The sequence below is a fragment of the Ascaphus truei genome, unplaced genomic scaffold (genome assembly GCF_040206685.1).
Source record: "Ascaphus truei isolate aAscTru1 unplaced genomic scaffold, aAscTru1.hap1 HAP1_SCAFFOLD_764, whole genome shotgun sequence".
NCBI classification, from domain to species: Eukaryota; Metazoa; Chordata; class Amphibia; order Anura; family Ascaphidae; genus Ascaphus; species Ascaphus truei.
In genome coordinates, this window is record NW_027457099.1 from 1 (window position 1) to 18,881 (window position 18,881).

Here is an 18,881-nt window from a genome sequence, read left to right on the forward strand (position 1 = left end):
CATCGGGGGCATGAAGAAGAGACAGGACCCCTCGGCTCAGGAGGACCGGGATAAACCCTACGTGTGTGACAGTAAGTCTGTCATTCCACGTGTGTGCCTAACACAGGAGGGGGTCTCTGAAACAGCTCATTTAAATGGTCATTCCCTCCTAGGACCAAAGTGTACTAATGGCAGTGTCATGTTTAAGGGGTCAGTCCCTCCTAAGATCAAAGTGCACTAATGGCAGTGTCATGTTTAAGGGGTCAGTCCTGGGTGGTTGATGCCTTTTTACCAAAATCTGACACCTAAATAACCTTTTTTTAAACCTTAGTTTGTAAACCCGATGAGCTGAGACTTGGGAGGGATCTGATTTCCTCTGCCTCCCTTTAGTCTGATGTCACCGTGTGGTCAACAAGTGTTTGCACAGGCAAAGCAACCCCCACCCCCCCCCTGTCTCTTTTTATCTTTTCCCTTACCCCACTGGAGTAAGAGTAAAGAATAGACTTGTCTGACAAACAATCCCCCCCCCACCGGAGGCCCCAGAGAAACTCAACTAGTAATGCATTTCCAGACAAATAGATGCAGCTGCATCTTTGCTTGTGCATGGTTAGGTTTTGTGTAAGGACACGTTAGGTATTTTTTTTGTATTTCGTTTGCCTGGAATGTCACTAATGGAATGTCACTAATGGAATGTCACTAATGAATGTCACTAAATAAATAAATTGGCATCTTTGTGATGCTGTACTTTTTTCACCATGATGCCATGCCGAAATCAGACGGCCTCAATTAGACCAGGGGGGCGGCCAACTCCTGTTCTCAAGAGGGCACCAACAGGCCAGGTGTTCAGGATATCCCTGCTTCAGCACAGGTGGCTCAATCAGGGGCTCAGTCATTATGGCCCTCTTTGACTTTTATCACATTTATTTCACCTTTTGCCGTTAGGCAGGTTATTGTCACTAGCTTATTCCCTCTGTGTTTCCCTTGTTTTTCCCTTCCCTCCCATCAGACCAGAGTTTGGCTTTTCCCTAGGATTATGGTAGCTTCCCTCCAGTGATATATTGTATATTTCATTTCAATACAACTTATATATTTTCTGCAAATCTGCTGCCCAGTGTTTTCATTCTATTCCCAATGAGTGCCGTGGACATCTCCTTTTGTTGTTCTATACTTTTGGGAGGGTTAAGGGTCCCTCCTATTGTTCCCGTGCCCCAGACATTAGTTTGTTTATATTTGCATTAGGAGTGCTGTCTGTAATACCGTACTTTTTATTTATGTGCTTCATTAGTATATATAGTGTGTGTGTGTATTATTATATGTAGTGTGTGTGTGTATTGTTTGTGTGTGTGTGTGTGTTTGTGTGTGTGTGTTTTTTATTTATGTGTTACATTATTATATATAGTGTTTGTGTATTATTATTATTATTATTATTATTATTATTATATGTAGTGTGTGTGTGTCTGTCTTTTTTATTTATGTGTTACATTATTATATATAGTGTGTGTGTTTTATTATATGTAGTGTGTGTTTTCATTTATGAGTTACATTATATATATAATATATCTTAATATATAAAATCGAAAGGTTGGTACTAGCTGCGGTGAATCTGATTGGTCCGTGGCACCCTGACTCTCATTGGCCAAGAAGTACGCCCCACTGTGACACACACCTCCCACACGACTCTCATTGGCCAAAAGTTACAGTGACATCACTGACACACACCTACTTCACTCTCACACACTTGCACTGACAGCATACCCCCACAGAACCCCTGCGGAGTCCTTGGTAATTTACATCTCACACTCTCACCCCTGTACACACACACACACACGACACACACACACACCCCCTGTGTACACAAACACACACAGTCACTGTCATCCCACACATATAGTCACTGTCATCCCACAACTCACAGTCATGCTGTCACCCCTGTGTACACACACACACTCAACACACACACACACACACACTCTCTGTCATCCCACACACTCTACACTGACCACACTGTCATCCCACAACTCACTGTCATGCTGTCACCCCTGTGTACACACACACACTCCACACACACACACTCACTGTCATCCCACACACTCACACTGACCACACTGTCATCCCACAACTCACAGTCATGCTGTCTACCCCTGTGTACACACTGCTTACTCCCTGTAGCTAACACTCATACTTACTCCCCTGTGCACATTGCCCGGACAAACCGCCTGACGAACCGCACTCCCTATAGCCTATAGCCACCCACATTAAACCGCGAGACGAACCGCCAGGACGAACCGCACTCCCTATAGCCGCACATGGCTACCCATATCGCACACACATGACGACACTACCACGCACCATGAACACTCCCCTGTAGCCCTGCACTCTACCTTTATGCCTTACTAAAAACACATTATTACAATAAATATATATTAAAATAATGGCGTGCGCACTTTTAATTTCTATACACAAATGGCACTCACTTCCCCCCTCCCTCCCCGGCGCTCACTTCCCCCTCCCTCCCGGCGCTCACTTCCCCCTCCCTCCCGGCGCTCACTTCCCCCTCCCTCCCCGGCGCTCACTTCCCCCTCCCTCCCCCGGCGCTCACTTCCCCCTCCCTCCCCGGCGCTCACTTCCCCCTCCCTCCCCGGCGCTCACTTCCCCCCTCCCTCCCAGGCGCTCACTTCCCCCCTCCCTCCCCGGCGCTCCTTCCCCCTCCCTCCCCGGCGCTCACTTCCCCCTCCCTCCCCGGCGCTCACTTCCCCCTCCCTCCCCGGCGCTCACGTCCCCCTCCCTCCCCCGGCGCTCACTTCCCCCTCCTCCCCCGGCGCTCACTTCCCCCTCCCTCCCCGGCGCTCACGTCCCCCTCCCTCCCCGGCGCTCACTTCCCCCTCCCTCCCCGGCGCTCAACGTTCCCCTCCCTCCCCGGCGCTCACTTCCCCCTCCCTCCCCGGCGCTCACTTCCCCCTCCCTCCCCGGCGCTCACTTCCCCCTCCCTCCCCGGCGCTCACTCCCCCTCCCTCCCCGGCGCTCACTTCCCCCTCCCTCCCGGCGCTCACTTCCCCCTCCCTCCCCGGCGCTCACTTCCCCTCCCTCAACCGGCGCTCACTTCCCCCTCCCTCCCCGGCGCTCACGTCCCCCCTCCCTCCCGGCGCTCACGTCCCCCTCCCTCCCCGGCGCTCACGTCCCCCTCCCTCCCCGGCGCTCACTTCCCCCTCCCTCCCCGGCGCTCACTTCCCCCTACCTCCCTGGCGCTCACTTCCCCCTCCCTCCCCGGCGCTCACTTCCCCCTCCCTCCCCGGCGCTCACGTCCCCCTCCCTCCCCGGCGCTCACTTCCCCCTCCCTCCCCGGCGCTCACTTCCCCCTCCCTCACTGGCGCTCACGTCCCCCTCCCTCCCCGGCGCTCACGTCCCCCTCCCTCCCCGGCGCTCACTTCCCCCTCCCTCCCGCGCGCTCACGTCCCCCTCCCTCCCCGGCGCTCACTTCCCCCTCCCTCCCCGGCGCTCACTTCCCTCTACCTCCCCCGGCGCTCACTTCCCCCCTCCCTCCCCGGCGCTCACTTCCCCCCTCCCTCCCCGGCGCTCACGTCCCCCTCCCTCCCCGGCGCTCACTTCCCCCTCCCTCCCCGGCGCTCACTTCCCCCTCCCTCCCCGGCGCTCACTTCCCCCTCCTCCCCGGCGCTCACTTCCCCCTCCCTCCCCGGCGCTCACTTCCCCCTCCCTCCCCGGCGCTCACTTCCCCCTCCCTCCCCGGCGGGGGGACAGGCAGTGGGCAGGCAGCCTGCAGCTGCCTCGCGGCACCGAGTGCCTAAGATGGCGGCGCCCGGAAGGAGAGGTGACATATCTGTGTGTGTGTGTGTGTGTGTGTGTGTGGGACACTGTGTGTGTGACACTGTGTGTGTGTGTGTGGGACAATGTAGGGTGGGGACCGGAGCTGCGCATGGGGGGGTGGGAGGAGCGGAGAGAGAGTGGGGAGCGGAGAAACATACAGGGGGGGTGGAGACGAGGGACCCGGAATATTTTAAGCAACCCCCCCCCCTCCTGTCCACTGCCCCCCCTCCTGTCCACTGTCCCCCCCTCCTGTCCACTGTCCCCCCCATCCTGTCCACTGTCCCCCCCCTCCTGTCCACTGTCCCCCCCCCCTCCTGTCCACTGCCCCCCCTCCTGTCCCCCCCTGTCCACCCCCTCCTGTCCACTGTCCCCCCCTCCTGTCCACTGTCCCCCCCTCCTGTCCACTGTCCCCCCCTCCTTTCCACTGTCCCCTCCCCCTCCTGTCCACTGTCCCCCCCCTCCTGTCCACTGTCCCCCCCCCCCCCCCCCTCCTAGCGGGAATTTAACTCACGGGCAACGCCGGGTCTCTCAGCTAGTAATATATATAGTGTGTGTATTATTATTATATGTAGTGTGTGTGTTTGTGTGTGTGTGTCTTTTTATGTGTTACGTTAATATATATAGTGTGTGTGTATTATTATATGTAGTGTGTGTGTATTTATATGTGTTACATTATTATATATAGTGTCTGCGTGTCTTTTTATATACAGTATGTGTTACATTATTATATATAGTGTCTGCGTGTGTCTTTTTATATACAGTATGTGTTACATTATTATATATAGTGTCTGCGTGTGTCTTTTTATATACAGTATGTGTTACATTATTATATATAGTGTCTGCGTGTGTCTTTTTATATACAGTAAGTGTTACATTATTATATATAGTGTGTGTCTTTTTATTTGTTACATTATTATATATATAGTCTATAGGGAACCATGTTAAAAATGGTTTTTGAAGCAAAAAGTGGCACTGCGTGCTCATTTGCATGTCATTTCCCAGAATCCCTTGCTGCAGTGGAACTGCTGTGTGCTGGGTGATAATGGGGAAAGGCGGGGTTGCAGACCTGCCTTAGACATGCAGATGAGCATACAGTATATATACACATACAGTTATATTTACATATATATATATAGTGTGTGTGTATATATTGTTATATATGTAGTGTGTGTGTATAACACACACTTTATACCATTCTGTACACTATATATACAGTAGTGGAACTGTGGCTTCAGACCTTCTATATAAGCCTATCCACTTGTTTAACCAAACATTGAATATACAAATCAAACTACAGCAGAGACATCTTTTTTATTTTATTTAATACATAAGGGAGATGGTTGCCATGGAGAATGTAAAATGTCAGGTCTGTGAGGGCAGCCTTGTAAATTAAACCCCTTCACCCCACGAGGTGTCAGCTGGTTAGAGGTTCTGTACGTACAGCGTTGTGAGGAGGAGGCTGGCACTGCCATTGCCCGCGTTGTATCTGTGCTGTGTATACATGTGATGGTGTGGCAGTGTGCGTGGGGGAGGCTGGCACTGCTGCTGCCTGGGCTGTACCTGTGCTATGTATACATGTGATGGTGTATTAGTGCGTGTGGGGGAGGCTGGCACTGCCACTGCCTGGGCTGTACCTGTGCTATGTATACATGTCATGGTGTAGTAGTGTGTGTGTGAGGGGGAGGCTGGCACTGCCCGCGCTGTACTTGTGCTGTCTATACATGTCATGGTGTAGTAGTGTGTGTGTGTGTGAGGGGGAGGCTGGCACTGCCCGCGCTGTACTTGTGCTGTCTATACATTTCATGGTGTAGTAGTGTGTGTGAGGGGGAGGCTGGCACTGCCCGCGCTGTACATGTGCTGTGTATACATGTCATGGTGTAGTAGTGCGTGTGTGGGAGGCTGGCACTGCCCGCGCTGTACTTGTGCTGTGTATACATGTCATGGTGTAGTAGTGTGTGTGTGTGAGGGGGAGGCTGGCACTGCCCGCGCTGTACTTGTGCTGTCTATACATGTCATGGTGTAGTAGTGTGTGTGTGTGAGGGGGAGGCTGGCACTGCCCGCGCTGTACATGTGCTGTGTATACATGTCATGGTGTAGTAGTGTGTGTGTGGGGGAGGCTGGCACTGCCCGCGCTGTACATGTGCTGTGTATACATGTCATGGTGTAGTAGTGTGTGTGTGAGGGGGAGGCTGGCACTGCCCGCGCTGTACTTGTGCTGTCTATACATGTCATGGTGTAGTAGTGTGTGTGTGTGAGGGGGAGGCTGGCACTGCCCGCGCTGTACTTGTGCTGTCTATACATTTCCTGGTGTACGAGTGTGTGTGAGGGGGAGGCTGGCACTGCCCGCGCTGTACCTGTGCTATGTATACATGTCATGGTGTAGTAGTGTGTGTGAGGGGGAGGCTGGCACTGCCCGCGCTGTACTTGTGCTGTCTATACATGTCACGGAGTAGTAGTGTGTGTGTGTGAGGGGGAGGCTGGCACTGCCCGCGCTGTACTTGTGCTGTCTATACATGTCACGGAGTAGTAGTGTGTGTGAGGGGGAGGCTGGCACTGCCCACGCTGTACTTGTGCTGTGTATACATGTCATGGTGTAGTAGTGTGTGTGTGTGAGGGGGAGGCTGGCACTGCCCACGCTGTACTTGTGCTGTGTATACATGTCACGGAGTAGTAGTGTGTGTGTGAGGGGGAGGCTGGCACTGCCCGCGCTGTACTTGTGCTGTGTATACATGTCACGGAGTAGTAGTGTGTGTGTGAGGGGGAGGCTGGCACTGCCCACGCTGTACTTGTGCTATGTATACATGTCACGGAGTAGTAGTGTGTGTGTGAGGGGGAGGCTGGCACTGCCCGCGCTGTACTTGTGCTATGTATACATGTCACGGAGTAGTAGTGTGTGTGTGAGGGGGAGGCTGGCACTGCCCGCGCTGTACTTGTGCTATGTATACATGTCATGGTGTAGTAGTGTGTGTGAGGGGGAGGCTGGCACTGCCCGCGCTGTACTTGTGCTATGTATACATGTCATGGTGAAGTAGTGTGTGTGTGAGGGGGAGGCTGGCACTGCCCGCGCTGTACATGTGCTGTCTATACATATCACGGAGTAGTAGTGTGTGTGAGGGGGAGGCTGGCACTGCCCGCGCTGTACTTGTGCTGTCTATACATGTCATGGTGTAGTAGTGTGTGTGAGGGGGAGGCTGGCACTGCCCGCGCTGTACATGTGCTGTCTATACATGTCATGGTGTAGTAGTGTGTGTGAGGGGGAGGCTGGCACTGCCCGCGCTGTACATGTGCTGTCTATACATGTCATGGTGTAGTAGTGTGTGTGAGGGGGAGGCTGGCACTGCCCGCGCTGTACTTGTGCTGTGTATACATGTCATGGTGTAGTAGTGTGTGTGTGAGGGGGAGGCTGGCACTGCCCACGCTGTACTTGTGCTGTGTATACATGTCATGGTGTAGTAGTGTGTGTGTGAGGGGGAGGCTGGCACTGCCCACGCTGTACTTGTGCTGTGTATACATGTCATGGTGTAGTAGTGTGTGTGTGAGGGGGAGGCTGGCACTGCCCGCGCTGTACTTCTGCTGTCTATACATGTCATGGTGTAGTAGTGTGTGTGAGGGGGAGGCTGGCACTGCCCGCGCTGTACTTGTGCTGTGTATACATGTCATGGTGTAGTAGTGTGTGTGAGGGGGAGGCTGGCACTGCCCGCGCTGTACTTGTGCTGTGTATACATGTCATGGTGTAGTAGTGTGTGTGTGAGGGGGAGGCTGGCACTGCCCGCGCTGTACCTGTGCTATGCATACATGTCATGGTGTAGTAGTGCGTGTGAGGGGGAGGCTGGCACTGCCCGCGCTGTACCTGTGAATAGAGAGCTCTGTGTGCGTGAGTTTTATTGACCCCACTTTGTACTCCTCTGCAGTCTGCGGGAAGCGTTATAAGAACCGTCCTGGGCTGAGCTACCACTACACCCACACACACCTCGCGGAGGAGGAGGGAGAGGAGAACACCGAGCGTTATATTATCCCGTTCCACCGGAAAAACAATCACAAGCGTGAGTATCAAGCCCAGTCTGTGTCCCTGATGTCTGCGTATTAGGAGGGGGTGAGAGGTACATGTACCCGATGTCTGCGTATTAGGAGGGGGTGAGAGGTACATGTCCCCGTTATCTGTATTAGGAGGGGTGAGAGGTACATGTCCCCGATATCCGTATTAGGAGGGGGTGAGAGGTACATGTACCTGATGTCTGTATTAGGAGGGGTGAGAGGTACATGTCCCAGATGTCTGTATTAGGAGGGGGTGAGAGGTACATGTCCCGATGTCTGTATTAGGAGGGGTGAGAGGTACATGTCCCTGATGTCTGTATTAGGAGGGGTGAGAGGTACATGTACCCGATGTCTGTATTAGGAGGGGTGAGAGGTACATGTCCCTGATGTCTGTATTAGGAGGGGGTGAGAGGTACATGTCCCCGATATCCGTATTAGGCGGGGGTGAGAGGTACATGTTCCTGATGTCTGTATTAGGAGGGGTGAGAGGTACATGTCCCCGATATCTGTATTAGGAGGGGGTGAGAGGTACATGTCCCTGATGTCTGTATTAGGAGGGGGTGAGAGGTACATGTTCCTGATGTCTGTATTAGGAGGGGGTGAGAGGTACATGTCCCCGATGTCTGTATTAGGAGGGGGTGAGAGGTACATGTCCCTGATGTCTGTATTAGGAGGGGGTGAGAGGTACATGTTCCTGATGTCTGTATTAGGAGGGGGTGAGAGGTACATGTTCCTGATGTCTGTATTAGGAGGGGGTGAGAGGTACATGTTCCTGATGTCTGCATTAGGAGGGGGTGAGAGGTACATGTCCCCGATGTCTGTATTAGGAGGGGGTGAGAGGTACATGTTCCTGATGTCTGTATTAGGAGGGGGTGAGAGGTACATGTCCCCGATGTCTGTATTAGGAGGGGGTGAGAGGTACATGTTCCTGATGTCTGTATTAGGAGGGGGTGAGAGGTACATGTTCCTGATGTCTGTATTAGGAGGGGGTGAGAGGTACATGTTCCTGATGTCTGTATTAGGAGGGGGTGAGAGGTACATGTCCCTGATGTCTGTATTAGGAGGGGGTGAGAGGTACATGTCCCCGATGTCTGTATTAGGAGGGGTGAGAGGTACATGTCCCCGATATCCGTATTAGGAGGGGGTGAGAGGTACATGTCCCCGATATCTGTATTAGGAGGGGGTGAGAGGTACATGTTCCTGATGTCTGTATTAGGAGGGGTGAGAGGTACATGTTCCCGATGTCTGTATTAGGAGGGGTGAGAGGTACATGTTCCTGATGTCTGTATTAGGAGGGGGTGAGAGGTACATGTCCCTGATATCTGTATTAGGAGGGGGTGAGAGGTACATGTCCCTGATATCTGTATTAGGAGGGGGTGAGAGGTACATGTCCCTGATGTCTGTGTATTAGGAGGGGGTGAGAGGTACATGTTCCTGATGTCTGTGTATTAGGAGGGGGTGAGAGGTACATGTCCCTGATGTCTGTGTATTAGGAGGGGGTGAGAGGTACATGTCCCTGATGTCTGTATTAGGAGGGGGTGAGAGGTACATGTTCCTGATGTCTGTGTATTAGGAGGGGGTGAGAGGTACATGTCCCCGATGTCTGTATTAGGAGGGGGTGAGAGGTACATGTACCTGATGTCTGTATTAGGAGGGGGTGAGAGGTACATGTCCCGATGTCTGTATTAGGAGGGGTGAGAGGTACATGTCCCCGATGTCTGTATTAGGAGGGGGTGAGAGGTACATGTCCCTGATGTCTGTATTAGGAGGGGGTGAGAGGTACATGTCCCCGATGTCTGTATTAGGAGGGGTGAGAGGTACATGTCCTGATGTCTGTATTAGGAGGGGGTGAGAGGTACATGTCCCCGATGTCTGTATTAGGAGGGGGTGAGAGGTACATGTCCCTGATGTCTGTATTAGGAGGGGTGAGAGGTATATGTCCCTGATGTCTGTATTAGGAGGGGTGAGAGGTACATGTCCCCGATGTCTGTATTAGGAGGGGTGAGAGGTACATGTCCCCGATGTCTGTATTAGGAGGGGGTGAGAGGTACATGTTCCTGATGTCTGTATTAGGAGGGGTGAGAGGTACATGTCCCTGATGTCTATATTAGGAGGGGGTGAGAGGTACATGTCCCTGATGTCTGTATTAGGAGGGGGTGAGAGGTACATGTTCCTGATGTCTGTATTAGGAGGGGTGAGAGGTACATGTCCTGATGTCTGTATTAGGAGGGGGTGAGAGGTACATGTTCCTGATGTCTGTATTAGGAGGGGGTGAGAGGTACATGTCCCTGATGTCTGTATTAGGAGGGGGTGAGAGGTACATGTCCCTGATGTCTGTATTAGGAGGGGTGAGAGGTACATGTTCCTGATGTCTGTATTAGAAGGGGTGAGAGGTACATGTTCCTGATGTCTGTATTAGGAGGGGTGAGAGGTACATGTCCCTGATGTCTGTATTAGGAGGGGGTGAGAGGTACATGTCCCCGATGTCTGTATTAGGAGGGGTGAGAGGTACATGTCCCTGATGTCTGTATTAGGAGGGGTGAGAGGTACATGTCCCCGATATCTGTATTAGGAGGGGGTGAGAGGTACATGTCCCTGATGTCTGTATTAGGAGGGGGTGAGAGGTACATGTTCCTGATGTCTGTATTAGGAGGGGGTGAGAGGTACATGTCCCCGATGTCTGTATTAGGAGGGGGTGAGAGGTACATGTCCCTGATGTCTGTATTAGGAGGGGGTGAGAGGTACATGTTCCTGATGTCTGTATTAGGAGGGGGTGAGAGGTACATGTTCCTGATGTCTGTATTAGGAGGGGGTGAGAGGTACATGTTCCTGATGTCTGTATTAGGAGGGGGTGAGAGGTACATGTCCCCGATGTCTGTATTAGGAGGGGGTGAGAGGTACATGTTCCTGATGTCTGTATTAGGAGGGGGTGAGAGGTACATGTCCCCGATGTCTGTATTAGGAGGGGGTGAGAGGTACATGTTCCTGATGTCTGTATTAGGAGGGGGTGAGAGGTACATGTTCCTGATGTCTGTATTAGGAGGGGGTGAGAGGTACATGTTCCTGATGTCTGTATTAGGAGGGGGTGAGAGGTACATGTCCCTGATGTCTGTATTAGGAGGGGGTGAGAGGTACATGTCCCCGATGTCTGTATTAGGAGGGGTGAGAGGTACATGTCCCCGATATCCGTATTAGGAGGGGGTGAGAGGTACATGTCCCCGATATCTGTATTAGGAGGGGGTGAGAGGTACATGTTCCTGATGTCTGTATTAGGAGGGGTGAGAGGTACATGTTCCCGATGTCTGTATTAGGAGGGGTGAGAGGTACATGTTCCTGATGTCTGTATTAGGAGGGGGTGAGAGGTACATGTCCCTGATATCTGTATTAGGAGGGGGTGAGAGGTACATGTCCCTGATATCTGTATTAGGAGGGGGTGAGAGGTACATGTCCCTGATGTCTGTGTATTAGGAGGGGGTGAGAGGTACATGTTCCTGATGTCTGTGTATTAGGAGGGGGTGAGAGGTACATGTCCCTGATGTCTGTGTATTAGGAGGGGGTGAGAGGTACATGTCCCTGATGTCTGTATTAGGAGGGGGTGAGAGGTACATGTTCCTGATGTCTGTGTATTAGGAGGGGGTGAGAGGTACATGTCCCCGATGTCTGTATTAGGAGGGGGTGAGAGGTACATGTACCTGATGTCTGTATTAGGAGGGGGTGAGAGGTACATGTCCCGATGTCTGTATTAGGAGGGGTGAGAGGTACATGTCCCCGATGTCTGTATTAGGAGGGGGTGAGAGGTACATGTCCCTGATGTCTGTATTAGGAGGGGGTGAGAGGTACATGTCCCCGATGTCTGTATTAGGAGGGGTGAGAGGTACATGTCCTGATGTCTGTATTAGGAGGGGGTGAGAGGTACATGTCCCCGATGTCTGTATTAGGAGGGGGTGAGAGGTACATGTCCCTGATGTCTGTATTAGGAGGGGTGAGAGGTATATGTCCCTGATGTCTGTATTAGGAGGGGTGAGAGGTACATGTCCCCGATGTCTGTATTAGGAGGGGTGAGAGGTACATGTCCCCGATGTCTGTATTAGGAGGGGGTGAGAGGTACATGTTCCTGATGTCTGTATTAGGAGGGGTGAGAGGTACATGTCCCTGATGTCTATATTAGGAGGGGGTGAGAGGTACATGTCCCTGATGTCTGTATTAGGAGGGGGTGAGAGGTACATGTTCCTGATGTCTGTATTAGGAGGGGTGAGAGGTACATGTCCTGATGTCTGTATTAGGAGGGGGTGAGAGGTACATGTTCCTGATGTCTGTATTAGGAGGGGGTGAGAGGTACATGTCCCTGATGTCTGTATTAGGAGGGGGTGAGAGGTACATGTCCCTGATGTCTGTATTAGGAGGGGTGAGAGGTACATGTTCCTGATGTCTGTATTAGAAGGGGTGAGAGGTACATGTTCCTGATGTCTGTATTAGGAGGGGTGAGAGGTACATGTCCCTGATGTCTGTATTAGGAGGGGGTGAGAGGTACATGTCCCCGATGTCTGTATTAGGAGGGGGTGAGAGGTACATGTCCCTGATGTCTGTATTAGGAGGGGTGAGAGGTACATGTTCCTGATGTCTGTATTAGAAGGGGGTGAGAGGTACATGTCCCTGATGTCTGTATTAGGAGGGGGTGAGAGGTACATGTCCCCGATGTCTGTATTAGGAGGGGTGAGAGGTACATGTCCCTGATGTCTGTATTAGGAGGGGTGAGAGGTACATGTACCCGATGTCTGTATTAGGAGGGGTGAGAGGTACATGTCCCCGATGTCTGTATTAGGAGGGGGTGAGAGGTACATGTCCCCGATGTCTGTATTAGGAGGGGGTGAGAGGTACATGTCCCTGATGTCTGTATTAGGAGGGGGTGAGAGGTACATGTCCCCGATGTCTGTATTAGGAGGGGGTGAGAGGTACATGTTCCTGATGTCTGTATTAGGAGGGGTGAGAGGTACATGTCCCCGATGTCTGTATTAGGAGGGGGTGAGAGGTACATGTACCCGATGTCTGTATTAGGAGGGGTGAGAGGTACATGTCCCTGATGTCTGTATTAGGAGGGGGTGAGAGGTACATGTACCCGATGTCTGTATTAGGAGGGGTGAGAGGTACATGTCCCAGATGTCTGTATTAGGAGGGGGTGAGAGGTACATGTACCTGATGTCTGTATTAGGAGGGGGTGAGAGGTACATGTCCCTGATGTCTGTATTAGGAGGGGGTGAGAGGTACATGTCCCCGATGTCTGTATTAGGAGGGGGTGGGAGGTACATGTTCCTGATGTCTGTATTAGGAGGGGGTGAGAGGTACATGTCCCTGATGTCTGTATTAGGAGGGGGTGAGAGGTACATGTCCCCGATGTCTGTATTAGGAGGGGGTGAGAGGTACATGTCCCTGATGTCTGTATTAGGAGGGGTGAGAGGTACATGTCCCCGATGTCTGTATTAGGAGGTGTGAGAGGTACATGTCCCTGATGTCTGTATTAGGAGGGGTGAGAGGTACATGTCCCCGATGTCTGTATTAGGAGGGGTGAGAGGTACATGTCCCCGATGTCTGTATTAGGAGGGGTGAGAGGTACATGTCCCTGATGTCTGTATTAGGAGGGGGTGATAGGTACATGTTCATGATTTCTGTATTAGGGGGGGGAAGAGGTATGTGTCCCTGATGTCTGTATTAGGAGGGGGCGAGAGGTATGTGACCCCAATGTCCATATTAGGAGGGGGTGAGAGGTACATGTCCCCGATGTCTGTATTAGGAGGGGGTGAGAGGTACATGTTCCTGATGTCTGTGTATTAGGAGGGGGTGAGAGGTACATGTCCCCGTTATCTGTATTAGGAGGGGTGAGAGGTACATGTCCCCGATATCCGTATTAGGAGGGGGTGAGAGGTACATGTACCTGATGTCTGTATTAGGAGGGGTGAGAGGTACATGTCCCAGATGTCTGTATTAGGAGGGGGTGAGAGGTACATGTCCCCGATGTCTGTGTATTAGGAGGGGGTGAGAGGTACATGTTCCTGATGTCTGTATTAGGAGGGGGTGAGAGGTACATGTTCCTGATGTCTGTATTAGGAGGGGTGAGAGGTACATGTCCCCGATGTCTGTATTAGGAGGGGTGAGAGGTACATGTACCTGATGTCTGTATTAGGAGGGGTGAGAGGTACATGTCCCGATGTCTGTATTAGGAGGGGTGAGAGGTACATGTCCCCGATATCTGTATTAGGAGGGGGTGAGAGGTACATGTTCCTGATGTCTGTATTAGGAGGGGGTGAGAGGTACATGTCCCCGATGTCTGTATTAGGAGGGGTGAGAGGTACATGTCCCCGATGTCTGTATTAGGAGGGGGTGAGAGGTACATGTCCCCGATGTCTGTGTATTAGGAGGGGGTGAGAGGTACATGTTCCTGATGTCTGTATTAGGAGGGGGTGAGAGGTACATGTCCCTGATGTCTGTATTAGGAGGGGGTGAGAGGTACATGTCCCTGATGTCTGTGTATTAGGAGGGGGTGAGAGGTACATGTCCCTGATGTCTGTATTAGGAGGGGTGAGAGGTACATGTACCTGATGTCTGTATTAGGAGGGGTGAGAGGTACATGTTCCTGATGTCTGTATTAGGAGGGGGTGAGAGGTACATGTCCCTGATGTCTGTATTAGGAGGGGGTGAGAGGTACATGTCCCTGATGTCTGTATTAGGAGGGGGTGAGAGGTACATGTCCCTGATGTCTGTATTAGGAGGGGGTGAGAGGTACATGTCCCTGATGTCTGTATTAGGAGGGGGTGAGAGGTACATGTCCCCGATGTCTGTATTAGGAGGGGTGAGAGGTACATGTCCCCGATGTCTGTATTAGGAGGGGGTGAGAGGTACATGTCCCCGATGTCTGTATTAGGAGGGGTGAGAGGTACATGTCCCTGATGTCTGTATTAGGAGGGGTGAGAGGTACATGTCCCTGATGTCTGTATTAGGAGGGGGTGAGAGGTACATGTTCATGATTTCTGTATTAGATGGGGTGATAGGTACATGTCCCCGATGTCTGTATTAGGCGGGGGGGAAGAGGTATGTGTCCCTGATGTCTGTATTAGGAGGGGGCGAGAGGTATGTGACCCCAATGTCTGTATTAGGAGCGGGTGACAGGTACATGTCCCGATGTCTGTATTAGGAAAGGGTGAGCGCTATGTGTCCCCAATATGTGTATTAGGAGAGGGTGAGAGCTATGTGTCCCTGATGTCTGTGTATTAAGGAGAGGGTAAGAGGTTTGTTTCCCTGCTGTCTGTACATTAGAATGGGGTGAGAGGCGTGTGTCCCTGATGTCTGTGTATTAGTAGAATGGGAGAGATATGTGTCTCTGCTGTCTGTGTATTAAGAGGTATGTGCCCTAGCCTATTAGGAGGGGGTTAGAGGTATGTGTCCGTAATGTCTGTATATTAGAAGAGGATGGGAGGTATGTGTCCCAGCTGCCTGCATATTAGGATGGGATAAGAGGTGTGTTTCCCTGATGTCTGCATATTAAGGAGCGGGTGAGAGGTATGTGTTGCTACTGTCTCTGTATTAGGAGGAGGTGAGAGGTATCGAACACCAAAGCTCGTTTATCTGTGTCCCTTCATGCTCCCCTCCTCTCTCCCTTCACGCCCCCCTCCTCTCTCCCTTCACGCTCCCCTCCTCTCTCCCTTCCCCCTCTCTCCCTTCCCTCTCTATCTTTCCCGTCTCTAATTGAAACAATAAATCAGACCCAGAAATATTAAACCCGCACTGCATCCTTTTCCTCTGTACCTCGGATAAAGACAGTTTCCACGGAAACCGAGGCGGGCGAGGGAGAGACTATGAGTTTGGGTTTGGCCCGATACCCTCCCACGCCATCCCCCCCCACCCCCCAATTAACGCCCCCCTAAAAAAAAAATCAAACTAATACACAGTAATCACACATTCACAGCTTTACTCCATCGCTGCTACTGTATCGCACATCTGTGTTATGAATGGATTTCTGCGTGTTCCCCAGCAGCGCCACGGGGGGGCGGGGGGTACGGTGTAGACATTGCTCGCGGTTTAGCGCTTTACTTCTGCTTCTGTCCCTTCAGACTTTTACAAAGAACTGAACTGGGTCCCAGAGATGCAGGCCAGGCACACAGGTGAGGACGTGACCTCTAATTCTCCCCTACCGCTCCGCTCCAGGTCAAGAGGCTGTGCCACTTAGACCCCCAGGAGGGACTAATGTTAGCATACTCCCCGTCTCTGCAAAGGATTTCTCCCCAGAGACTTTCATGGCAACCCCCCCCTCCCCCCCCCCCCCCCCCCCCGGAACAAGAAGTAATTTCTTTGTTCGAATACGAGGTAAGCGCACTGGTCCGCGTAGAAAATGTCTTCAGACCATTCCTTGAATAGATAGACCGACAAAGCGCCACGTTTCGGGGTAGAAATGGAGCTTTCCTCGGGGGGCGATATTGTATGCTGCTTAGGAGAAAAGGCAATATTAGACCCCACAAGTCTCCATAAGATTCCCAGCGTGCATTCATTTATCCCAAAGGATTAATTAGTGTAAAATGTATCAGTCTAATGGGTTATCTTCTGTAGGCTGTGGGATTTCCCTGACTGTACCCTCTATCTCTCCTCATTAATCTGTCTGACATTAACCCTTTCCTGTTAGACGGGACCACAGGGCTCTCTGGCACAGAAATATTTAACTACATGAACTTGCCCTGGACCCTTTGCCCCATTAAACATGTCACCGTCATTAGGTCACTTTGTTCCTACATGGGACTGGCCCTTTAACCCATTCACAGCCATAGGGGTTAGCAATGCATTGCAATACAAGTGACGGAATGACTGTGATATGTTCTCTGTGTGGGGGTCCTGGCTGGGATGGGAATGTGGGGGGACACAGGTGGGGGAGGGTCTCTGGCATTATTCCTATGTACTGAGGTGCACGCTCTGTCTTCCAGTGAAGAAAGCTCCAGACGGCTCAGTCATTGCCAACGGCTATTGCGATTTCTGTCTAGGAGGCGCCAAGAAGACGGGGTGTCCCGAGGACCTCATCTCCTGCGCAGACTGCGGGCGCTCCGGTAACTAAGGGGCAGATGTGTGCCCAGGCGTGGGTTGTAACCCTTCTCCTGCCAGAGGGGCCAGCAAGATGCTGCGGAGCGATGTAATAACGCGCAGAGGGATGTAATAACGCGCAGAGGGATGTAATAACGCGCAGAGGGGTGTAATAACGCGCAGAGGGATGTAATAACGCGCAGAGTGATGTAATAACGCGCAGAGTGATGTAATAACGCGCAGAGGGATGTAATAACTCGCAGAGGGGTGTAATAACGCGCAGAGGGGTGTAATAACGCGCAGAGGGGTGTAATAACACGCAGAGGGGTGTAATAACTCGCAGAGGGGTGTAATAACGCGCAGAGGGGTGTAATAACGCGCAGAGGGGTGTAATAACGCGCAGAGGGGTGTAATAACGCGCAGAGGGATGTAATAACGCGCAGAGGGATGTAATAACGCGCAGAGTGATGTAATAACGCGCAGAGGGGTGTAATAACACGCAGAGTGATGTAATAACGCGCAGAGGGGTGTAATAACGCGCAGAGTAATATAATAACATGCAGAGTAATATAATAACACGCAGAGGGATGTAATAACACGCAGAGGGATGTAATAACGCGCAGAGTAATATAATAACACGCAGAGTAATATAATAACACGCAGAGGGATGTAATAACACGCAGAGGGATGTAATAACTCGCAGAGGGATGTAATAACACGCAGAGGGATGTAATAACACGCAGAGGGATGTAATAACACGCAGAGGGATGTAATAACACGCAGAGGGGTGTAATAACGCGAGAGTGATGTAATAACACGCCGAGGGATGTAATAACTCGCAGAGGGATGTAATAACTCGCAGAGTGATGTAATAACACGCAGAGGGATGTAATAACGCGCAGAGGGATATAATAACACGCAGAGGGATGTAATAACACGCAGAGGGATGTAATAACACGCAGAGGGATGTAATAACACGCAGAGGGATGTAATAACACGCAGAGGGATGTAATAACACGCAGAGGGATGTAATAACACGCAGAGGGGTGTAATAACACGCAGAGGGATGTAATAACACGCAGAGGGATGTAATAACACGCAGAGGGATGTAATAACACGCAGAGGGATGTAATTACGCGCAGAGGGGTGTAATAACACGCAGAGTAATATAATAACACGCAGAGGGATGTAATAACACGCAGAGGGATGTAATAACACGCAGAGTGATGTAATAACACGCAGAGTAATATAATAACACGCAGAGGGATGTAATAACACGCAAAGGGATGTAATAACACGCAAAGGGGTGTAATAACATGCAGAGTGATGTAATAACACGCAGAGTAATATAATAACACGCAGGGTAATATAACACACAGAGTGATATAATAACACGCAGAGTAATATAATAACACGCAGAGTAATATAATAACACGCAGAGTAATATAATAACACGCAGAGTAATATAATAACACGCAGAGTAATATAATAACACGCAGAGTAATATAACACACAGAGGGATGTAATAACGTGCAGAGTAATATAATAACACGCAGAGCGATGTAATAACACGCAGAGTAATATAATAACACACAGAGTAATATAAGAGTAATACAATAACACGCAGGGTAATATAATAACACGCAGAGTAATATAAGAGTAATACAGTAACACACAGGGTAATATAATAACACGCAGAGTAATATAAGAGTAATACAATAACACACAGGGTAATATAACACACAGGTTGATATAATAACACGCAGAGTAATATAATAACACGCAGAGCGATGTAATAACACGCATAGAAATATAATAACACGCAGAGTCATATAATAACGTGCAGAGTAATATAATAACACGCAGAGTAATATAATAACACGCAGAGTAATATAATAACACGCAGAGCGATGTAATAACACGCAGAGAAATATAATAACACGCAGAGTCATATAATAACGTGCAGAGTAATATAATAACACGCAGAG

General features: G+C 51.0%; 1 protein-coding gene across 1 annotated transcript in view; it reads left to right on the top strand.

The window, feature by feature from the left end:
- The first annotated feature begins 6 nt into the window (after positions 1-6).
- DPF1 (double PHD fingers 1) overlaps positions 7-18,881 on the top strand; it is a 54,463-nt gene continuing 35,588 nt past the window's right edge. Inside the window, exons 1-4 of the mRNA XM_075584822.1 lie at positions 7-71; positions 7,713-7,844; positions 15,939-15,989; positions 16,800-16,919. Coding sequence (XP_075440937.1) covers positions 11-71; positions 7,713-7,844; positions 15,939-15,989; positions 16,800-16,919 — 364 coding nt within the window. The 5' untranslated portion in view covers positions 7-10. The remainder of the gene's footprint in view (positions 72-7,712; positions 7,845-15,938; positions 15,990-16,799; positions 16,920-18,881) is intronic.